Source organism: Fragaria vesca, linkage group LG6, assembly GCF_000184155.1.
Source record: "Fragaria vesca subsp. vesca linkage group LG6, FraVesHawaii_1.0, whole genome shotgun sequence".
Classification (NCBI taxonomy): Eukaryota; Viridiplantae; Streptophyta; class Magnoliopsida; order Rosales; family Rosaceae; genus Fragaria; species Fragaria vesca.
The window spans coordinates 1,719,223-1,743,497 of NC_020496.1; the positions used below are offsets into that span (position 1 = coordinate 1,719,223).

At 45.6% G+C, this 24,275-nt stretch overlaps 4 protein-coding genes across 4 annotated transcripts; 1 reads left to right on the top strand and 3 right to left on the bottom strand.

The window, feature by feature from the left end:
• The first annotated feature begins 11,788 nt into the window (after nt 1-11,788).
• On the top strand, nt 11,789-14,548 carry LOC101305286 (histone acetyltransferase HAC1-like). Its single transcript, XM_004304759.1, has one exon. The coding sequence runs from the start codon at nt 11,789-11,791 to the stop codon at nt 14,546-14,548; it is 2,760 nt and encodes a 919-aa protein (XP_004304807.1).
• A 71-nt stretch (nt 14,549-14,619) lies between these two features.
• Nucleotides 14,620-18,458, bottom strand: LOC101309168. The gene is made up of 6 exons (XM_004302099.1): nt 18,351-18,458; nt 17,702-17,802; nt 17,027-17,104; nt 16,802-16,873; nt 16,081-16,178; nt 14,620-15,854 (listed from the first exon to the last, which is right to left on the bottom strand). Exons 1-6 carry the CDS (start codon nt 18,372-18,374, stop codon nt 15,265-15,267), a joined length of 963 nt encoding a protein of 320 aa, XP_004302147.1. The 5' UTR covers nt 18,375-18,458; the 3' UTR covers nt 14,620-15,264.
• Nucleotides 18,459-18,751: 293 nt separating this feature from the next.
• On the bottom strand, nt 18,752-20,857 carry LOC101309459 (monothiol glutaredoxin-S7, chloroplastic-like). Its single transcript, XM_004302100.1, has 3 exons — nt 20,582-20,857; nt 19,807-20,076; nt 18,752-19,080 (listed from the first exon to the last, which is right to left on the bottom strand). Exons 1-3 carry the CDS (start codon nt 20,787-20,789, stop codon nt 19,025-19,027), a joined length of 534 nt encoding a protein of 177 aa, XP_004302148.1. The 5' UTR covers nt 20,790-20,857; the 3' UTR covers nt 18,752-19,024.
• Nucleotides 20,858-21,226: 369 nt separating this feature from the next.
• LOC101309745 lies at nt 21,227-23,641 on the bottom strand. Its single transcript, XM_004302101.1, has 7 exons — nt 23,415-23,641; nt 23,037-23,112; nt 22,770-22,821; nt 22,105-22,219; nt 21,957-22,027; nt 21,772-21,859; nt 21,227-21,545 (listed from the first exon to the last, which is right to left on the bottom strand). The coding sequence occupies exons 1-7, from the start codon at nt 23,624-23,626 to the stop codon at nt 21,410-21,412; spliced, it is 750 nt and encodes a 249-aa protein (XP_004302149.1). The 5' UTR covers nt 23,627-23,641; the 3' UTR covers nt 21,227-21,409.
• Between the last annotated feature and the right edge of the window lie 634 nt (nt 23,642-24,275).

Genomic DNA, 24,275 nt, shown 5'->3' on the forward strand with positions numbered 1-24,275 from the left:
GCCTTGACCCATCTAAGGCCACTTAGGTGCCGCCATGACCCACCTTAACCCTCCTAGAGCCGCCAAGGGGCAGCCTTGACCCACTTTGACCCTCCTAGGGCCGCCTTGACCCTCCTTAACCATCCTAGAGACCGCCTTAACCCACAAAAGGACCGCCTTTACACTCCTAGGGTTGTTAAGAGGCCGCCTTGAACCACCTTGGGCCACAAATGGGCAACATTTACCTGGCTAGAGCAGCCACCTTGACCCGCCTTAACCCGCTTTAAACCGTCTTGACCTTCCTAGGCCCGCATAGGGCAGTCAAGGGGTCGTCATGACCCTCCTAGGGTTGCCAATGAGCTGTCTAGAGCCGCCAAGCGGTCGCCTTGAATCGTATAGGGTAGCCATGACCCGCCTTGACATGTCTTGGGCCGTCTTGACCCGCCACGAGCCGCTTTGACCCGCCTTTAGCCACCATGGGCAGCCTTGGCCCGCGTTAGGCCGTCTTAACCTTCCTTAAATCGGCCTTGACCCGCCAAGAGGCCGCCTTGACTCGTCTAGGGCCACTAAGGGGCAGCCTTCACCCGGTTAGGGCCGTCAAAACGGCCGCCTTAACCCATCTAATGCCGCCAAGGGCTCACCATGACCCGCTAATGGGCGACCTTGACCCTCCTAGACCTGCCTAGGGCCGCCTTGACCCTTTTAGGCCGGTCTAAGGCTGCCTAGGGGCCGCCTTGACCTGCCTTAGGCCCCTTTAACCTGTCTAGGGCCTCCTTGAGCCACGTTGACACTCCTAGGCCCGCCGCCCTAGGGTTGCCAATGAGCTATCTAGGGCCGCCAAGCAGCCGCCTTGACCTGCCTTGACCCGCGTTGGTCCGCTTTGGCGCTCCTTAATCCGCTTTGACCTACCAATAGGCTGCCTTAACTGGCCTAGGGCCACCAAAGGGTCTCTTTCACCTGTCTAATACCGCCAAGGGGTCACCTTGACCCTCCTAGACCTGCTTAAGGCCATCTTGACCCTCCTAGGCCCGTCTAGGGCCGACAAAGGTCCGCCTTAACTCGCCTTGACCCGCTTTGAACCACCTTGAGGCGCCTTAGGCTGCCTTGACCCGCCTTGATCCTCTTAGGGCTGCCTTGACCCGCCTATGGTCGTTAAGGGGCCGCGTTCACCCGTCTAAGGCTGCCAACTGGCCACCTTAACCCGCCAAGGGGCTGGCTTGACCCTCCTAGGCTCGTCTTGGGCCACCAAGGGGCCGCCATGACTCGCCAAGGGGTCGCCATGACCCGTCTAGGACCGCCTTGACCCATCTAAGGCCACCTAGGGGCCGAATTGACCCATCTAAGGCCACCTAGGGGCCGCCTTGACCTGTATTGGCCTGCTTTAGGTCGTCTTAACCTGCCTAGAACCGCCTTGACCTGCCTAGGGCCGCCAAGCTGCCACCTTTACCCGCTTTGGCCTACCCTGGGCCGTCTTGACCTGCCTTCAGCCGCCTTGACCTGCCTTCAGCAGCCTTGGTCCGCCTTGACCGCAAGGTTGTGCTGACCCTCCTAGACCCGCCTAGGGCCGCCATGACCCATCTACGGCCACCTAGGTGCCGCTAAGGGGCCGCCTTGACCCTCATAGGCCCTTCTAGGGCAGCCAAGGGGCTGCCTAGGGTTACCAGTGGGTTGTCTAGGGCCGCCAATGTGTTGCCTTGACCCGCCTAGAGCCGCCAAGGGGCCACCTTGAACTGTCTAGGGCCGCCAAGCGGCCGCCTTGACCCACCTTGGGCCGTCTTAACCCGCCTTGACCCACCTTAAGCCGCCTTGGTCCACCTTGGCCCCCCTTAATCGGCCTTGACCCTCCAAGAGGCCTCCTTGGCTCGTTTAGGGCCACCAAGGGGCCTCCTTGACTTGGGTAGGGCCGCTAAATGGCTGCCTTCATCCGTCTAATGCCGCTAAGGGATCGCCTTAACCAGCTAATGGGCTACCTTGACCCTCGTATACCTGTCTAGGGCCGCCTTGACCCTCCTAGGCCCGCCTACGGCAGTCATGGAGTTGCCTTGACCCGCCTTGGGCCGTCTTGACCCGCCTTGAGCCGTCATAATCCGCCTTGACCCGCCAAGAGGCCGCCTTGACCCGTAAAGAGGCCGCTTTGACCTGCTTTAGACCACTTTAATCCGCCTTGACTTAATCTGTTTTAACCCGCCAAGAGGCCTCCTTAATCCGCCCTGACCCACCAAGAGGCCGCCTTAAGCCGCCTTGGTCCACCAAGGGGCCGTCGTGACCTGGTTAGGGTCACAAAAGAGCCGCCTTCACCTGTCAAATGCCGTCAATGGGTCGCCTTGACGTACTAATGGGCCACCTTGACCCTTCTAGACCTGCCTCGGGCCGGTTTGACCCTCCTAGGCCGGTCTAGGGCCACAAAGGAGCCGCCTTGACCCGTCTTGACCCGCTTTGAACCTCCTTGACCCTCCTAGGGCCGCCTTGACCCTCATAGGGCCTCCAAGGGGCCGCCATGACTAGCCAACAGGTCGCCATGACACATCTAAGGCCACCTAAGGGCCGCCTTGACCCGCCTTGACTCGCTTTGAACTGCCTTGAGGCACCTTGGGTCGCCTTAACCCATCTAGGGACACTAAGGAGCCACCTTGACACAGCTAGGGTGTCAAGGGGCCGCGTTCACCCGTCCAAGATTCTACCTTGACCCTCCTAAGTCCTCCTAGGCAGCCCCGGCTATGGCCGCCTTTACCTGTCTTTACCCGCCTTAAACCGCCTAGGGCCGCCTTGACCCATCTAGGTCCATCAAGGGGCTGCCTTGACCTGGTTAGGGCAGCGTTCACCCGTCTAAGGCTGCCAAGGGGTTGCCTTGATCAGCCAAGGGACTGCCATGACCCTCCTAGACCGGTCTATTGTCGCCTTTACCCTCTTAGGCCTGCCTAGGGCCACCAAATGGCCGCCATGACCCTCCTAGGCCCATCTAGGGCCGCCTTGACCCGACTTGAACCGCTTTGACCCTCCTAGGCCCTTCTAAGGCAGCTATGGGGCTGCCTAGGTCACCAATGGGTTTTGTAGGTCCGCCACTGGGTTGCATTGACCTGCTAATGGGCTACCTTGATCCTCCTAGGCCTCTCTAGGGCCGGCAAGGGGCAACCTTAATCCGCTTTGAACCGGCTAGGGCAACCAAGGGGCTGCGTTCACCCGTCTAAGGCCGCCTTGACCCGCCAAAGGGTAGCCTTAACCCACTTTGAACCGCCTTGACCCGGCTAGGGCCACCATGGGGCCACGTTCACCCGTCTAAGGCCACTTTGACCCTCCAAGGGGGCTGTCTTAACCCTCCTAGACCCGCCTAGGGCCGCCAAGGGACCGCCATGACTCATCAAGTGGTCGTCATGACCCGTCTAGGGCCGCCAAGGGGCCTTATTCACCCGTCTAAGGCCGCCAAGTCGCCACCTTGACCCGCCAAGAGGGCTGCCTTGACCCACCTAGACCTACCTAGGGCCGCCTTGACCCTCCTAGGCTCTCATAGGACCACCAAGGGGCCGCCATGACTCGCCAAGGGACGCCTTGACGCATCTTAGGCCACCTAAGGGCCGCCTTCACCCACCTTAACCCCTCTTAGGCCACCAAGGGGCCGCCTTGATCCGCTTTGACTCGCCTTAACCGCCTTAACATGATTTGAACCGCCTTAAGGCACCTTTGGCAGCCTTGACCCACCTTAACCCTCCTAGGGCCGCCAAGAGGCCGCCTTGACCCATCTAGAGACATCAAGAAGCCGCCTTGTCCCGGTTAGGGCTGCCAAGGGGCTGCGTTCACCCGTCTAAGGTCGCCAAGTGGCCGCCTTGACCTGCCAAGGGGGCTGTTTGACCCTCATAGACCCGCCTAGACCCTCCTAGGGACGCATGACTCACCAAGGGGTCGTCTTGACCTATCTAAAGCCACCTCGGTGCAGCCATGACCCGCCTTGACTCTCCTAAGGATGTCAAGGGGCCGCCTTGACCCGCTTTGACCCTTCTAGGGCCGTCTTGACCCGCTTTGAACCGCCTTGGAACATCTTGACCCGCCTTGGGCCGCCTTCACTCTTTTAGGGCCGCCAAGGGGCCACGTTTAGCCGTCTAAGCCCACCAAGTGGCCGCCTTGACACGCTAAGGGGGCTGCCTTGACCCTCCTAGACCCGCCTTAACTCTCCTAGACCCTCCTAGGCTCGCCAAGGGCCACCAACGGGCTGCCATGACTCGCCAAGGGGCCGCTTTGAACCGCCTTGAGGCGCCTTGACCCGCCTTAGCCGCCTTGACTCTCGTAGGCCCGTCTAGGTCTACCAAAGGGCCGCCTTGACCCACCTTGGCCCGCCTAAGGACCGCCTTTACCCACCTTGACCGGTCTAGGGCCACCAAGGTGTAACATTGACCAGGCTAGGTGTTGCCTTGACCCTCGTATGTCTTCCTAGGCGGCCCCTGCTGGGCCCCCCTTAACCCGCCTTAACCCGCCTTGGGTCCCCTTAACCCGTCTAAGGCCGCATTGACCGGTCTTGGGCTGCCTTGACCTCCTAGGCCCGCATAGGGCAATCAAGGGGTCGCCATGACCCTCCTGGGGTTGCCAATGAGCTATCTAGGACAGCCAAGCGGTCGCCTTGACCCGCATAGGGTCGCCCTGACCTATCTTAGGCCGTCTTGACCGGCCTTGAGTCGCCTTGGGCTGCCTTGACCTCCTAGGCCCGCATAGGGCAGTCAAGGGGTCGCCATGACCCCTCTTGGGGTTGCCAATGAGCTATCTAGGACTGCCAAGCGGTCGCCTTGACCCGCATAGGGTCGCCCTGACCTGTCTTGGGCCGTCTTGACCCGCCTTGACCGCCTTAAGCCACGTTGGTCCACCTTGGCCCGCCTTAATCCGCCTTGACCCGCCAAGAGGCCGCCTTGACTCGTCTAGGGCCGGCCACCAAGGGGACGCCTTAACCTGGTTAGGGCCATCAAACGGCCGTGTTAACCCATCTAATGCCGCCAAGGGGTCGCCTTGACCTGCTAATGGACTACCTTGACCTCTAGACCTGCCTAGAGCCGCCTTGACCCTTATAGGCCAGTCTAGGGCCGCCAAGCAGTCGCCTTGACCCACATAGGGTGGCCCTGACCTGTCTTGGGCCGTCTTAACCGGCCTTGAGCCGCCTTGGGCCTCCTTTGCCCGCATTGGGCAGTCTTGACCCGCCTTAAGCCACGTTGGTCCACCTTTGCCCGACTTAATCCGCCTTGACCCGCCAAGAGGCCGCCTGGACTCGTCTAGGGCCGGCCGTCAAAGGGACGCCTTAACCCGGTTAGGGCCATTAAATGGCCGCGTTAACCCATCTAATGCCGCCAAGGGGTCGCCTTGACCTACTAATGGACTACCTTGACCCTCCTAGACCTGCCTAGAGCCGCCTTGACCCACATAGGCCGGTCTAGCGCTGCCAAGGGGCCGCATTAACCCGCCTTGACCCGCTTTGAGCCGCCTTGAGGCGTCTTGGGCAGCCTTGACCCTCCTTGGGTGCCCTTAACCCGTCTAGGGCCGCCTTGACCCTACTAGGCCCGCCTAGGACAGTCAAGGGGTTGCCATGACCCTCCTAGGGTTGCCAATGAGCTGTCTAGCCCACCTTGATCCGCCATGGGCCGTATTGACCTGTCTTGGCCTGCCTTGGGCCGTCTTGACCCGCATTGGTCCGCCTTAATCCTCTTTGACCAGCCAAGAGGCCCCCTTGACTCGCCTAGGGCCGCCTTCACCTGTCTAAAACTGCCAAGGGGTCACCTTGACCTGCTAATGGGCTTCCTTGACCCTCCTAGGCCCGTCTAGGGCCGCCAAGACCCGCTTTCAACCGCCTTCAGGCACTTTGGGCCGTTTTGACTCGCCTTGACCCTCCTAGGCCGCCAAGAGGCCGCCTTGACCCATCTAGGGACACAAAGGGGCCACCTTGACCCGGTTAGGGCCATCAAAGGGCCGCGTTCACCTGTCTCAGGCCGCCAAGTGGCCGCCTTGACTCACCAAGGTGGTTGCCTCGACCTTCCTAGACCCACCTAGGGCCGCCTTGACCCTCATAGGCCCTCCTAGGCCTCCTAGACCAGCTAAGCGGGTCGCCATGACCCTTCTAAGGCAGCCAAGGAGCAGCCTTGACCCGCTTTGAACCGCTTTCAGGCACCTTGGGCCGCCTTGACCCACTTTGACCCGCCTTGTCCCTCCTAGGACGCTAAGAGGACGTCTTGACCCATCGAGGGACACAAAGGGGCCGCCTTGACCCGGCTACCCGGCTAGGGCCGCCAAGGGGCCGCGTACACCCATCTAAGGCCGTCTTGACTCACTTTTAACTGCTTTCAGGCACCTTGGGCTACCTTGACCCTCTTAGACCCGCCTAAGGCCGCCTTGACCCTCATAGGCCCTCCTAGGGCAGCCCCTTGGCTGCCTAGGGTCTCCAGTGGGTTGTCTAGGGCCACCAAGGTGCTGCCTTGACCCGCTTAGGGCCACAAAGAGGCCACCTTGAACTGCCTAGGGCCGCCTTGACCCATCTAAGGCCACCTAAGGGCCGCCTTGACCCTCCTAGGCCCATCTATAGACTCCAAGGGGCCACCTTGACCCTCTTTGACCCGCCTTAACCCACCATGACCCGTTTTGAATAGCCTTAAGGCACCTTCGGCCGCCTTGACCCATCTAAGGACACCAAAGAGCCACCTTAACCCGGCTAGGGCGCCAAGGGATAGCGTTCCCCCTTCTAAGGCCGCCAATTGGCCGCCTTGACCCGCCATGGGGGCTGCCTTGACCCTCTTAGGCCCTTCTAGGGCAGCTAAAGGGCCGCGATGACTCGCCAAGGGGTTGCCATGACCCGTCTAGGGCAGCCAAGGGGCCGTCTTGACTTTGCTAGAGTCGCCAAGGGCCGCTTTCACTCGTTTAAGGCCGCCAAGTGGCCGTCTTGACCTGCTAATGGGCTACCTTAACCCTCCTAGACCTGTCTGAGGTCGCCTTGACCCTCCTAGGCCCGTCTAGGGTAGCCATGGGGCCGCCTTGACCTGCTTTGACCTGCCTTGAGCCACCTTGGTCTGCCTTACCCCGCCTTAATCCACCTTGACCAGCCAAGAGGCCGTCTTGATTCGTCTAGGGCCAACAAGGGGCCACCTTGACCCAATTTGGGCCGCTAAAGGGCTGCCTTAACCACCTTTGAATCGCCTTGACCCGCCTTGATCCAAATTGGGCTGCCTTGACCCTCCTAGGGCCGCCAAGAGGCCGCCTTAACCCATCTAGGGACACCAAAGGATCGCCTTGACCCGACTAGAGCCGCCAAGGGGCCGCTTTGACCCATCTAGAGCCGCCAAGTGGCCGCCATAACCCGCTAATGGGCTGCCTTGACTCGCCATGGGGGCTGCCATGACCCTCCTATGCCCTCTTAGGGAGACCAAGGGGTTGCCATGACTTGCTAATGGGCTACCATAGTTTCTTTCTATTTGTTTGTGCTTATTGGCGCCTCCTAACATCTTTTAAACCAATCAAGCATTAAAAGCTCACGGTTTAAATTAGTTTACTAGTGATCGAGCGATTTCAGCCAAAACCCTTTATTATAGCACACGAATTTTTGGGCAGTTTAACTATTTCTGGGCCACAGTTTTTTTCTATTTGTTTGTGCTTATAGACATCTCCTAACATCTTTTGAACCAATCTAGCATTAAAAGCTCGCGGTTTAAATCAGTTTACTCGCGATTTCAGTTAAAACCGCTTACTATAGCATACAAATATTTAGGCAGTTTAACTATTTCTGGGCCACAATTTTTTTCCATTTGTTTGTGCTTATAAACACCTCCTAACATCTTTTGAACCAATCTATCATCAAAAGTTTGCGGTTAAATCAGTTTACTCGCGATCGAGCGATTCAGCCAAATCTCTTACTATAGCACACGAGTTTTTAGACAGTTTAACTTTTATGGGCCACTATTTTTTCTATTTGTTTGTGCTTATAGACATCGCCTAACATCTTTTGAACCAATCAAGCATTAAAAGCTAGCGTTTTAAATCAGTTTACTCGTGATCGAGCAATTTCAGCCAAAAACCTTTTACTATAGCACACGAGTTTTGGGGCAGTTTATCTTTTTCGGGGTCACTTATTTTTTTTCTATTTGTTTGTGTTTATAGACACCATCTAACATCTTTTGAACCAATCTTCCATCAAAAGCTCACGGTTTAAATCAATTTACTCGCGATCGAGCGATTACAGCCAAAACCCCTTACTATAGCAGACGAGTTTTGGGGCAGTTTAACTTTTTCGGGGACACATTTTTTTTAATTTGTTTGCACTTATAGACACCTCCTCATACTTTTGAACCAATCAAGCATCAAAAGCTCACGGTTTAAATCAGTTTACTCACGATCAAGCGATTTGACACAAAACCCCTTATTATAGCATACAAATTTTTAGGCAGTTTAAGTTTTTGTGGGCCTAAAGTTTTTTTCTATTTGTTTGTGCTTATAGATACATTCTAACATCTTTTAAACCAATCTATCATTAAGACTTTATGGTTTATATCAGTTTACTCGCGATCGAGCAATTTCAGCCAACACCACTTACTATTGCACATGAGTTTTTAGACAGTTTAACTTTTTATGGGCCACTGTTTTTTCTATTTGTTTGTGCTTATAGACACCTTCTAACATCTTTTGAACCAATCAAGCATCAAAAGCTAGCGTTTTAAATCAGATTACTCGCGATCGAGCGATTTCAGCCAAAAACCTCTTACTATAGCACACGAGTTTTGGGGTAGTTTATCTTTTTTGGGGTCACTATTTTTTTTCTATTTGTTTGTGCTTATAGACACCTTCTAACATCTTTTGAACCAATCTTGCATCAAAAGCTCACGGTTTAAATCAGTTTACTCGCAATCGAGCTATTTCAGCCAAAACCCTTTTCTATAGCACACGAGTTTTTGGGCACTTTAACTTGTTCTGGGCCATTGTTTTTTTCTATTTGTTTGTGCTTATAGACACCTCCTAACAACTTTTGAACCAATCAAGCATCCAAAGCTCGCGGTCTTATTTGTTTGCGCTTATAGACACTTCCTAACACTTTTGAACCAATGAAGCATTAAAAGCTCGTGGTTTAAATCAGTTTACTCGCGATCGAGCGATTTCACCCAAAATCACTTACTATAGCACACGAATTTTTGGGCAGTTTAACTATTTATGGGCCACAGTTTTTTTCTATTTGTTTGTGCTTATAGACACCTCCTAACATCTTTTGAACCAATTTAGCATCAAAAGCTCACGGTTTAAATCAGTTTACTCGCAATCAAGCTATTTCAGCCAAAGCCCTTTTCTATAGCACATGAGTTTTGGGGCAGTTTAACTTTTTCGGGGCCACTGTTTTTTCTTATTTGTTTGTGATTATAGACACCTCCTAACATCTTTTGAACCAATGTAGCATCAAAAGCTCGCGGTTTAAATCAGTTTACTCGCGATTTCAGCCAAAACTCCTTACTCGCGGTTTAACTTTTTCAGGGCCACNGTTTTTTTTTTTTTTTTTTTGCTTACAGACACCTTCTAACATCTTTTGAACCAATCAAGCATCAAAAGCTAGCGGTTTAAATCAATTTATTCGCAATCGAGCGATTTCAGCCAAAACTCCTTACTATAGCACACGAGTTTTTGGGCAGTTTAACTTTTTCGTGGCCACATTTTGTTTTCTATTTGCTTGTGCTTAGAAACACCTCCTCACATCTTTTGAACCAATCTAGCATCAAAAGCTGACGGTTTATATCAGTTTACTCACGATCGAGAGATTTCAGTCAAAACCTCTTACTATAGCCACGAGTTTTGAGGCAGTTTAATTTTTTCAGGGCCATAGGTTTTTTCTATTTGTTTGTGCTTATAAACACCTCCTAACACTTTTGAACCAATCAAGCATCAAAAGCTCGCGGTTTATATCAGTTTACTTGCGATCGAGCGATTTGACACAAAACCCCTTGTTATATCACACTAGTCTTTAAGCAGTTTAACTTTTTCTAGGCCACAGTTTTTTTCTATTTTTTGTGCTTATAGACACCTCCTAACATCTTTTGAACTAATCTAGCATCAAAAGCTCGCGGTTTAAATCTGTTTACTCGCGATCGAGCGATTTCAGCCAAAACTTTTTACTATAGCACACGAGTTTTGGGGCAGTTTAACTAATTCTGGGCCACAGTTTTTTTTTCTATTTGTTTGTGCTTATAGACACCTCCTAACAACTTTTGAACCAATCAAGCATCAAAAGCTCGCGGTTTATATAAGTTTACTCGCGATCGAGTGATTTTAGCCAAAACCCCTTACTATAGCACACGAGTTTTTGGGCAGTTTAACTTTTTCTGGGCCACTGTTTTCTTCTATTTGTTTGTGCTTATAAACACCTCCTAACATCTTTTGAACCAATCTAGCATCAAAAACTCGCGGTTTATATCAATTTACTCGCGATCGCAATCGAGTAATTTCAGACAAAACCCCTTGTTATAGCACACGAGTTTTTAGGCAGTTTAACTTTTTCTGAGCCACAGTTTTTTTCTATTTGTTTGTGCTTATAGATGAGTTTTAGTGAAATTTCACATTTTTTGGACTTGTTATTTTTTTCATTCATGTGAGCTTATAGACGTCTCCTAACTTCTTTTAAACCATTATGACATAAAAAATTCGTGGCTTTCATCCTTTTACTCATGATCGAGCTTAAATGACTCACGCGTTTTGTGTTTTTTAAAGCTATTGAAATCAGTGTTCTAAAAATTGGCACTCCTATGCGAAACAGCTTTAAGGCGGCATCTGGGCGGTCCAGGCAGCCTATGGGCGTGTCTAGGTGGATCTGGGAGGCTCTATGCGGCCTTTAGGAGGGTCAGGACGAGTCTAGGCGGCCTCTTGGCGGGTCTATGCGACCACCAGGCGGGTCTAGGCGGCCTCCATGCAGGTCTAAGCGGCCTCTAAGCAGGTCTAGGCAGCCTCTATGCGGGTCTTGGCATATATAGGCAGCATCTTGGCAGTCTAGACAGGCTATGTAAGTCTAAACGACCTCTATGCCTGTCTAGGCGGCCTCTATGCTGGTTTAGGCGGCCTCTATGCGGGTCTAGGTGGGTCTCAACGGGCCTAAGTGGCCTCTAGCGGGTCTAGGCAGCCTCTACATAGGTCTAAGTGGGTCTTGACGGCGTCTAGACGGTCTAGGCGGCCTCTAGGCAGGTCGTCTTGTTAAAGTAGTTCAAACATTTCATCCAATTGAGCACGTCTAGCATATTTTTTCACAGTAGCAGGGTCGCTATCCATCCAAAACGCGGGGCCGCTCCTAACAACACTTACTTATGAGTAACAGGGGAACACATTGCTCAATTTACCAATCAATGTGGTAATGCAGGAAATTTCTACAATTTCTTGTTCGTCAGTTTAGAAATGGGTGGCTCTCATCTTGGTGGCCCCAAATAAAACAGGTGTAAAAGTAATTGGCTGTTCACTCAGTCGGGAACAACATTTTCTTGTTTGGCTTCTCATAAAAAGAAGATAAAAGATAAATAAATTTATTTTAAAAAAAAAACACCACCACAACAACATTTTCTTGTTTGGTTTTCCTATTCCTATTGGGTAAAGAATTTCTAAAACACGTGTGCTTCCATGTTCAAACGGGAATAGGCTTTCTCTTTATAAAACCCTGCTGGCCTTTTCCTTGTGTGATCGTAAATTTGTAATCCACCTCAAATCTGCTCCCATACATTGTTTCGCTCTAAACTTCCTTCCAGGGGTTTCCGCTTCAGGTCGTCTTCGTTCTTAGTTTCTAGGGTTTTAGTCTGCCGCAGTTGGTTCAAGATAGCAATTCTTGAATGGACTCATGGACGTGATGATGAATAATTCCACTAGTTCGCCGTTGATTTTCGGCGGCAGAATTCCCGGCTACCCGACACTGTCTTCGATCTCGAGCCTTGTTGAAGATTTTGTCAAAGGGCTTTCTTTCAATAATAAGCAAACAGATGTTAATGTCGACCTTATTATGGAAGCCCCGCAAGTCTCAACTTTTGAGCCGCCGCCAGTGACGAAGACGTATCACCGTAACCGTAACCGTAACCGGAAAAGAAGCCCTGCAGTTACTCATGGTGATTCAGATGAGTCCAGTGAAGATTCGCAGCCTTGTTCGAAAAGGTTGAGGGTTGATCAGACTAAAGAAGGTGCTTCTGATTCTGAAGTAATGCAAGTGAAGATGGGAGAAGTTGAAAGCTCCATACAAGATGAGCCGAAACCAGAATGTGTCAGTGAAGTGACAAAGCGTGATGAGCAAATCAAGGCTCATTTGCAGAGTCTAGTGTCCACCACAACGCCAATGAGTTGTTCAAACAATGATCGAGTGTGTCAGTTCTGTGCATCCGGTGAGCTGTTGTATGCCGCGACGCCAATGTACTGTTCAAACTGTGGTTGCCGGATCAAGGAGAGAGGAAACTACTACAGCACACCAACTGAGCACGGTGCAAAGTACTGTTTCTGTTCGCGGTGCTATAACAATACTAGAAGTGGAGATATCTTGTTGGGGGATCATGTCAAAGTTCCAAAGGCGTCACTCGAAAAGAAGAAGAATGATGAGGAAATAGAGGAGCCGTGGGTGCGGTGTGGCAGATGTGAGGGATGGCAACATCAGATATGTGCTCTCTATAATGATAAGTGTGATTCGGAGGAGTATGTGTGTTTCAAATGTGTGTTGAGAGAGATGGAATTGGGAGAGCACAAGCCGAAAAATGTTGGTTTTTGTGCAAAAGACTTGCCAACTACTATGCTCAGTGACCACATAGAGAAAAGACTGATTAGGCGCCTCGAGCAAGAGAGGAAAGAGAGAATGTCAAAGGAAAAAGGAAATGAATCATCTGAGGTTGTTGGAGTGGAAGGTCTTGTTGTTAGAGAGGTTTTATCGGTTGAGAAAACAGTAAAAGTGAAGCAGCAGTATTTGGATCTGTTTCCTGAACAGAGTTACCCTGCTGAATTCCCATACAAATCAAAGGTGATTCTCATGTTTCAGAAGATTGATGGTGTAGATGTGTGTATTTTCGGAATGTATGTGCAGGAATTCGGCTCAGAATGTAGCTACCATCCGAACAAGGGTTGTGTTTACATATCATATCTGGATTCAGTCAAGTACTTTAGGCCTGCAGAGGGAAGAACTGCGACAGGAGAAGCTCTTCGGACATTTGTTTACCATGAAGTACTAATAGGATACCTTGATTTTTGCAAGAAACAAGGCTTCGTGACTGCCTACATATGGGCGTGCCCACCTGCAAAGGAAGAAGATTATATTCTGTACTGCCATCCACCAATGCAGAAGACACCATTGCCAATTAAGCTGCGTAAATGGTATCAGTCGATGATAAAGAAGGCAAGTAATGAAGGGATTGTGGTCGGCACTACCAACTTATATGATCGGTACTTTGTTCCTAGTAGTACTGGAGAATGCCACTCCAAGGTAACAGCAGCTCGTTTGCCTCATTTTGATGGTGACTATTGGTCTACTGCTGCTCAAGATTTGATCAAGGAGATTGGCAAGGAGGAGGAGACGAAAATTAGAAAGAGAACTTTAGAAGCCATGGGGCATACAAATGATTCTTATGGTTCCACCAAAGATATTCTTCTGATGCAGAAACTGGGGGATGCTATCTTAACCAACAGGGAGAATTTCATGGTTGTTGATTTGCAGTATGTTTGCATACGCTGCAACAAAGCGATATTGTCTGGGGAAAACTGGTCTTGTAGTCATTGCAAAAACTTGCACCTTTGCGAAAAATGCCACAGCCTTTGTGGTGGTAAGGACATACACATGACAGTCGACATGGAACAACATGTGCTCTCTCGGGTAACAGTACTGCAGGATTATGAGCTTCCTGATACTAAGGAGGGAGAGATTATTTTGAACAATGGTTTATTCGAGGAAAGAACTTCTTTCTTGAACTTCTGTGTGAAGAACCATTATCAATTCGACACGCTTCGCCAGGCCAAGTATTCCTCACTGATGATTCTCCATCACCTCAGCGATTTTACTGCGCTGACTAGTGCTGAGAACAACGAGACATGCAGCAGCAGTAGCCATAAAAATGCTGATCAGAGCTTGGTATGTGAGATTAATGAAGATAAAGGCAGTTCCCCCATGGTTGGTCATGTGACAAAGATCAGTAGACAGACAAAACTGACTGAAGGATTGAGTGCAGAATTGATGAAGGAACTTCTCCAGGTGTTGAAACATGCTGCTCTGTGTTTCCCTACCAAGAACCGGCCATGCTCTTACCCGAACCGAAACTGCATCACAATTAAAAAGCTGTTTGTCCATGTAAAGAAGTGCAGTGTTCGAGCTTCTGGAGGCTGTCAACCATGTAACAAGGCATGGGTTGGATTGATTTTTCATTCGAGAATATGCACAGAATCAAATTGTGTTGTGCCGCGTTGCATGGACCTGAGGAATTATACAGATCAGCGAGGGAAAACCAGAGATGGGACTAAAACAGTTAAAGCTAACACCAAGGTGTCCAGTTGTTCGAGCCAGACTTCGTTGCCAACAAAAGCACAGTGGTTGCCTGAGGTTGGCATATGGGCATCCCCATACATAATTCCATTTTAGGATATTTCTCCCATGTTGTATTTGTTGTATATATGTACAGCAATTTGTACAGTGTAGTTATCCAGTGAATTCAATGATCATCTTTGTGTGCTTCAACGGACTAAATTGTACCTTACGATTAACAAAAGTTCATGTAAAAGTTTCAGGGTCAAAAATGCCCGGAATGCCAGAGTCAACATGCATTGTACAGAATGCATCTCTTCACAAACAAGATAACCTTCATAATATTGTACACCCTGTAGAACACTCTTAACGGAACGAAGAAAATAGAAAATAGAATCCCATAAAATTGAGTGGTAACACCACCAATTACGACGAGAAACTTTGACACAAAATATTGTACTTGATCACACCAAAATGACACTCAGTTAAGGTTATGCATGCCTCTAGCTTCCTCAAAATAACTTATCAAGTACAGCCAACAACCCCATCATCCAAAATATCCCAGCTGCATGATCGACTTTGTTTTTACACAAATATCTGCAGATATCAGCTCGCTACGAGGATTATCATGTGTGTGCATCCATACAAGTGAGCAACCAACATGTACCAAAACGATCACTTTCCTCCCATTCATCTCCATTGATATCATCCGCGCCATCATTCCCTGCCCATAAACAATCCGTTGTGTGACTGAAGAGACCCCAACACCGCAGTTGATGTTTGCTGAGTACCAAAAGTAAATGAACCCAATAACCAGTATGCTTTTCATGACTTCACTCCATGTTAGCATGCTTTATCTCACTGCCTTTTGATGAAACACCATTCTTCCCTGAGCGCATTCCTAGGGCATGAGCAAACATCCTCTTTGCTGCACCCAAATGTTCCCTTTTGATGTCTTCCTCATCTGCACCGTTTCCTTTTCTTCCATTTTGAGGTATGCTGTTGACATCTTGTTTTGGGTTTGTCTTCCTTGTTGGGGATGATGCACTCAAACTGGGGTTGTTCTTTTTCACTTCACCACAGGAGTTCACATTTTGGTCCAAAGGAGTTACGGTCTGCTGACATGCTTCCACAATCAAATTGGTCTCAACTTCAACCTTGCCTTGACAATTCACTTTATCACTCAGCACTCTAGATGCGTTGGAATCCTCATGAGTGGCATCCTGACTAGGTGGGTTGATTCTTTTGCCTAGGGCATGTGCTATCATCCGCCGGGCAACCACAGGAACGTTGCGTTGCCTCTGAGTGGCAGATTCCTGTACTTCTCCCAAATCCCTCGAAAATATTCGCTCACGAGCTGCCAAATATGCTGCTTCTCTCTCCTCCAGTGAATGTTGAAGTGGAGGAGATTTCTTCCTTAACACTAAAAATTGTAACAGAAGGGTAATCTCAACATATCATCACTTGACAATAAACTTGGCTTTCATAATGAAACAATCATAGAGTTTCTTTGTTTAACATGATCATGTAGATAAGGCTACTACTATCAAGTGCAATTATACAAGATATGGAATTACAACGAAGAGGCCTAAGGACCCTGTATTCCAGTAAAACTTTAAGAACAAAGGGAACAGGAGTAAATTCTTTACCTGGAGGGGCTTCTGACCTCTTTAATAATAGGTGTGAAGTCATTGGAGATTCAGGCTCATCATACTGCCACAAAATATCACTGACAAGGATGGAGGGTCTGCAACTCAAAAACACAGATTATCATAAGAAAATAAAAGAGGAGACATAGGACAATATCTAAGACTAATAATCTGGCTAGGCCACTGTTATAACTCCAACCACTCATGTTTATTAGTTCGGTGTGGATATCTTATACCACTCGAAAGAAAAGTTTTTCCTGTATGCCAAATATCAAAGACCGTGATTAATCATTCACCACTTCCCATCCAGCTCTCGTACTCTACCTAAACATTCCAGGAACTAATACTTTCCATATTGATAGTATAGATAAGTTGCTCCACGCAGACACCAGCCCAACTAATGCCACTCTAACTTCTAAATATAACACTGATTTAATAATTCTACTTTTCTTGCCACACCGTTTGCTAACTCATGAATCTTCTCATATCAACACCAGTTCATAAATTAGTTTACGACACAAGATATTTTCTTATTAGTGTACAAGTTCACAACTAATGTCTAGACTCAAGAGGTCCCAAAATGTGGAAGCATGGCAACATACAAGATATCTGCTAAAGCCACAGTAATTATACCTGGGGAATAAGATTCAATATATGTAAAAAGAATTAATAATAACAAGTCAAGAAAATAAATATGGGGGTTATGGTAGTCTTAACATACATTGATGTCTCCGGGCATCGCTCCAAAACTAAATGCCGATCCTCTCCTTCACCAACAGATTCATGGGAAAATCTAAGAGAGGGCACATTATCATCAACAAAAGTCAGGAATATGTGAGCTAAAACATCCACCAAACAGAAAAAGTATATATCTGGCAACCAACCACGAAAGTGATCCAAAACATTCAGCAAATCAACAATCAGATGATTGGAAAAATAAAAGTACCCAAATATATCCGCAAGACGATGCAAGAGAAGACGGTTGTATGAGTTCATTGGTTCCAACTGCAAGACTCCATTGGCACTGCAGCAGTGTGGCACAATTGATTTTACTAATACTCTCAGCAGACAATGATTATGAAAAACAAGTAAAGATTATCTAGATCAAAGTTTAAATCCACATCAGATAAGAAAATCGCCGCAAGCAACAGAAGCAAAGATGATAACAGTAACAGCCACAAGCTGAAGTAGCTGCTGCGGAGCAATTGAAAACTAGAATTTTTAAGATTTATTCTTTCACATAACATTGAGGGACTGACGTAAGTTCTGATACAAACAGGCATGAGGGGGAAGATATATTTTGTCATCAGTAAACATATTATATTAGACATGGAAAACACGAAAGCAAGATACCTACTCACTTATGGAACATGCATGATTACTCAGGTCAGATGAATTATATGTAGGAGATAAGATGCTATAAGACTTTCTAAAATAAAACTCTCTTACAGTAGAGAACTCTACAATTAATGACGCATCAAACCAATCTCAGACGTGGACACGTGACAGTCCCAGCACACTCCTAAACGATATATTGTTAAGTCTTGCACAGCTTTATTTCTAAACTAACAGCTAAGTGGACAAGACAGTGGTAATAACATTCAGCAGTTGTCTTACATGCCTGGTATCACTCTGAAGGAAGTCCACCAAAGCCTCTTCCACCGAGAGAATAAGATGCTTGCACGAAAGATTGTCCTTGACAAGAGATGCCAATTCCTCAACCTGCATTTTATTATGAAACAAGCATGAACTCCCCACACACCAATCATGGCAGATATACATAATTCAAAAATAATGATCAAATGTTGCAACAATGACATGGTTATGCGGTTCAGGTGTATACTTGATTTCGGTTTCGATCTCTCTATGTACTTACAAGTTTCAACTGACTATTCCCAATAGTATCTCCTGTTATTAGTTGATTACACCTTACAGCTGTAAAAATTCAATGGGTGTTCTTTGAAACTATTCAACTGAAACATGAGTTTATCTGAACCAAATAGGAGGTTTCTTTACTTGTAAACTACCCAAGCAAAATTAAATTTTGCATATAAACGAATATGGTCATCGATGAAATGCTTCAAGTTTCATAATCATGAGAAAAAGAACAAAAATTTAACCCCCTGCAGCACTAAACTTGCAAAATTTCCAACCTTTAATTCATATAATAACAACATGGGTTTGAAAAGTAGCAAAGTAGAGAGTAAAGCTTAATTGAATTGAATTGAGAGAGAGAGAGAGAGAGAGAGAGAGAGAGAGAGAGAGAGTACCATAGCGAATTGGGTCATGCTCATATTGAGAATCGAGAGATAGCAGGGAATATGTGTCAGATTTGGCTCAACGGGGTTCCTGCGTTTCTCTCTCGTCAATCTATCGTCTCTGTCGGAGGACATTAACCATCCTCTTACCTCCCTTTCGGGTCGGCCAACATCACAGACCAATCATAATCTCCCACGTGTCTTTATACTCTTCTAATATTTGCGCATGCTTTGATCTCTAAGCTAGTGTTATTAACTATTTTAATTTTATTTATAAACTTTCTCATTATAGAATAAATAGATAAGATGTTAATAACACTAGCGTAATCTGTATGATACAAATTTAAAAAGTGTTTTTCATGGTTCCTGTTACTCTGCCATTATCCCTGAATTTTACTTGACACATTGACTATAACAAGTTAACAACTTTAGATATCTGTATAGGCGCAGCAAGATCCAGCCTTTGACCATGGAAGGTCGGTCATTCCAAATTTTATCAAGAAAAATTGCACATTGTTGCACATTTTTATGCGAACTAATGATCCTCATTGCAGATTTGTTAGTACTGAAACAATACAATATACAGTTTTCCTTGTAATCAAAGTGCACAGCCTTGGAGAGAATATGAATTACATTGAAGCACTATCATCACAGTCCACACTTTGATAAACCACAACCGCAAAGCTTCAGGAGCACATTGCCTTCTCCAGTACTTCTTGCAACTCCCCGCTTTTGTATGCATCTGCAAAGAAACAGCTTCCTCAAAGATTGCTTATGTATAGATAACGTATTACACATCTCAGCAAACTCAACTATTGCATACAAACCGTTCAACAAATGAACATAACAGACTACATAAATGCAGCAAGAGTATGGTACTCTAGTCCTATAATCTCTGTCATTATAATATCATAAGCTGTAGGCCACAATGTTATATTCTTCGACCATCCAGTACAATATGCTTTCTATATTAACCATCAGGTGACTTTACATGTGTCAATGTGCTAGTATGTGTCATTAACAGCAACCAATCAAGACGCATACAATAAGTGTAAGGATCATTGAGCACAAAGTTAGGTTTTGATTCACTGCTGTTTACTAGTATTCAGGGCGACCTATATACCCCAATAGAGCCAATATAGTGATTTTTGTAATGGACTAGACACATGCTTTTCTGCTTAAATTTCATAGGCATATCTGACTGAAACTGTAAATCGACAGAACAGATCTATTGATCATTTTAAATCTTAGATTCTTTTTGTTCAGGTTCTATATTTCGAGGTACTTAATTTAATTGATTCCCAAAACAAAACAAAACAAAAAAAGAGATTAAGATGTAAAGGTAAACTAGGTTCACAGCTGATGTCTCTCATGCATATACCTTCAGCCAATTCTGTTAGTAACTAATTGTTTATGTGATTTAATGATGTGAAGCAATAGAACCATATAAGAACACAAATTCACTCACCAACAGTGATGTCACAACCACCAAAGAACTCTCCTTCAACATAAAGCTGAGGAAATGTTGGCCAACTGGAATACTCCTTCAATCCCTGACGCAAGAGCTCATTCTCTAGGATGTTTATAGTTTCGAAAGGTACATTCAACGACCTCAATATTTGTACGACAGTGTTTGAAAACCCACACTGCGGGAAGTCCTTTGTTCCCTTCATAAACAAAACCACTTTGTGTGAATTAACAACTTTGTCGAGCGTACTCTTCAGCTCTGGAGTTAATGCTGCAGACACAAACACACAAGCAGTGATGAAGCGAGGGAGGGAGGAAAACACAGAGAGCTCAAAAACTGTTACATTCACATAATGATGGGAAACCACAGATGTTTCTATGAACTTATTATAACTGTGAATCAATGACCACAGTTTAGATTTTTGCTATGACATAATCTAGCACCAGCCAAAATCCGAATGGACATCAAGATTACTTCTTTCAGAAGAAGTTATCATTCAACTCCAATCTTCCCCATCCAACCATTTACAAAACCAAAGGCCGGAACTTTACTAGAATAACGTCAACTTTAACCAGAAATAATCTCATTCTTTGCAACATCCATATAATTATATGAAATTTAGACAAAACAAACACAACCCACATACAAAAAACTTAAACAACTTCCAGCAGAAACAGCCTAAATCGAAAGCCCAACATTCATTCATTGAATACATATCAAACTCAGCCACGGTAAACAAGAAGATCAGTGATTGAGAGAAGAGTGAGTGAAGTACCGGCAGAGCATCGGAAAGAGAGAGCTCTCTTGGGTCGGAAAGAGGAGGATTGATTTGAAAGAGTGAAGGTGGGAAGAGCTCGGAGAGGCCTAGAGGGGTAGTGAACGTGGAGAGAACAATTGGGTGGTTTGGCCAAAGCTCCGAACAGATTGAACGACGGAGTTAGTGTTGTTAAAGTGATTGAGTCCAAGGCCCCAACACTCCACATCTTGAAAGAAGGTCTTTCTTTCTTCTCTTCTCTGCTCTGTGTTTCCTACTTATGTTTCGATGTGTTCTAGGATTTTATGGTTGCCAAAACTTCAATTATTTTATAAAAAACAAAGAAAAAAGTTAACGAAAAAAATTATTTATATATAAATATAAATATGTAGACACGCTGACCTCAAAGTTGCTAGTTTTCGGCCGTAAATGCAACGGTGTGACTCACAAAAAATTAGCTCAGGTAAAGAGATTTTTCGTGTCTTTGCCATCGGAAAGATACTCTTTTTTGTTCTATATGAGCAGAATCGAGAATGATCTTATCGGTCGAAAAGCTGACTATACAATATTTCTTCAAAAAGAAAATGTTAACGGAAGAGGTGAACATCAGCATTTGGTCAGGTGGGATGGTGAAGGAACATTATCTTGAACTTTTAGAAAGAGTGGAGGAAAAGAATAAAGAACAACTATTGTTAAGAATGTTGTGAACATTTGCCACATGATACTTACAACTTGGACGTATACAGCTGGATTTCTTTCTAACTCTATGTTGTTATTCTTTTGCTCATTCCCAGTCAACAATTGATGTACATCAAATGGAAATAATAAGAAAGGAAATGGTGTAGATCACTATTCTTGTGCAAGGTTGGTTTGATCTGCTGAAATGTCAATCCCCATCGAGGAAAGATCTTGACGAAGTGCATCTACGTTTGTGAAATGCAGACCAAGTATGCCAATTTCCTTCGCAGCCTCTGCATTTTTCTTCCTGGGATACAACATGAAGCAACATTATTAGCTGGTGTCTTTAGTACAAGATCAGTATAGTCAGCTGTGAATTACAAGTCATTCAGATTCCAAATATTCCTGCTTGGTGCCTTTTCACCAAGATAGAGGAATCGCAATGTTGGTCTATAATATAGAGGTTTACAGATTCGTAGTCCTAAAATAAATGGAAAATGGCAATCCCGTGTTCACGCACAAAAGATGCAAACCTGTCATCGATGAATATACAGCTTGCTGGATCAACTTTGAGATGTCTCACAACTTCCCAAAAGAATTCAGGATCAGGCTTCCTCTTCCCTGAAGCACAAAAGCAGATAAGAAGAGTGAGCCATTCAACTACATGCCAGTGCAGCTAACAAATCCCAAAGTAAAATGCAAAATCTGCTTAACATACCATTTATACAGGAACAAAATGTCCAAGATAAATATTTTGAGAGTTTTAATTTGTCCTCAATCATCTCGTACCTACAAAGTAAAATTTGCTGAAACTATGATGAGCTGCTCACTAGCAAAGAAAGCATGACATGAAGTGTTCATCTAACCAGATGGGATAGTTTGTGAAAGCATGCATCTCATAATTGTTATGTTTTAATACATGAAGCAATTCCTCAACACCGTCGATATAGGAATATCCTTCTCTCATGCAATTTTTCAGGCCTGCAAAGATACATGGAGTACTTTCTGTAAGAAGATTGGGAAGGAAGAACTAACAGATTAAAAGCATATGAGATGCGATCCCAGTTGACCACTCCAATATCATGCCAACGTACAGACTTCTATTTATCATTCTCCCCGTTTCAATACACATACAAATAAAGAATTAAGAAGGCTCTCGAAAGTAATATGAGAAAAAATTTCAACGATAAAAACATATACCAAAAAATTAAGGTTATATTTTTAGTTAATGGCAACATTGGATATGCTGCAGACTTTCGTAGACAAACACAATCCCACAGTTCATTTTCCATTGTTCTGTACTTCTGTTCACTATCAGTATCGAACTTCAAAAAGTAATAAAAGCACCACTGAGGTAAAAGATTATCGGAGGCAAAATGAAGTACTATGAACAAATAGTCATTTTCTAGTTGCATGAAGTACATTTTAAGCATTGAGTTCATACTAATGAAAGACCAGAAGCACTACCAGACTGCAGAACAGTGTATAAATGTACAGTAAATCAGTAAAGCTAACAATATCAAGTAACTACCTTCCAAATCTAAAGGCCTTCCATCCTTGAAGAATTTTCTCGCTAGTTCCACCTGAGAAATGAAAAGGTCATTTTGAAACAGATATTTGACATAGCAAAACATTCACGTTTCAAATATACAATTGAGTCAACATTTTGTACAACTTCTAAGAAGAAATCAAAAGCCGCAATACAAAACAATCTGAACATTACAATACTGAAAATGCCCCATACTCTGAGCTAACATTTCTCCGCAAACATAACCAACACCAATTCATGTATATATACCTCATCAATCAACCCCTTCTCAAACTCAATCCATGCAGTTGGGTGCTTCGATTCTATTAGTTCTTCGAATGGCATTCTGGACATTCAAAATCCCCAATGTTAAAATACAACAGCAACAGAACAGGTGACTAAAGAACTAATTTTTAAGCCCTAGTTACACCCAAATACCCCATTAAAAATCCAATTAACTCTCTTTCCTACTCCAGATTGATAACTCTTTTGCAGCTACCCAATGAACAACACAACATGATAAAAGTTCGAACTTTGAAGGCAGTGAAAATTTGATCAATCTGTTTTTTTTTTTCTTTCCTTTACTTACGAACAAAAGAAGAGACACAACCCAATTGAATTGAGTAAAAAGAAGAGAGATTTGGGTACCTGAAGAAAGCAGGGATGTCATGGTAGAAAGGGTCACGAACAATGGTGTCCATGATGTCAAAGAGCAGTATGGGCAGCTTTCGAGTAGTAGTAGAGAAAGAGATGTTGGTGTTCTTGTGGGTGTTTACAGCCATTCTCATTCCTTTTGATGAATGAAGTGACGAGTTTCTTAGAGGGAAAGGGATCGCGGGTAGTCTCAACAACACAGCCATATGCAGATAGCTCTCAATCCTTTCGAGTTTTGACTTTAAACTGAGTTTTATATTTTTGAACTTTTATTGAGAAATTTAAAAACATACATAATTTAAAAATAAAAGAAATTTATCGAAAAAATCATACACGTGTCATCTCACTCATACGAACTAATCTGAAGATCACATATTGCATATCATTTCTTTAGTAGTGCACCGACTACACATTTAACAATGACTTCTAGACGCTCATACATCTTGAACGACGAATGTACAAAATTTAAACCAATAATATATCCGAGCAAATACCCTTATGGTGTGTACATCAATACTATTGCAATTGGGTTAAATCGTTAAGTCATCAAAGTTGTCCGTCGCGGTCTCCGCCCCACACCAACCCAAACGCAGCACATCAATGAAACCAACACACCATCGATCACGACCAATCCTCGATTAAATCAAACTGGTCGTCGATGAGTTGGAGGTGAATCATGGTTGTGCTCAAACCGACTCCCACATTGAAAATTGGGACTTGTTTTTGCAGCTTTATGTGATCCATTTGTATTATGAGGTACCCATATCCTAACTTGACACAATAACGTCATTTTTTATATGATCAGAGACTTTTGGAGTTTGACTTCTTATCGAACGCTTGAGATGTGAGACACTG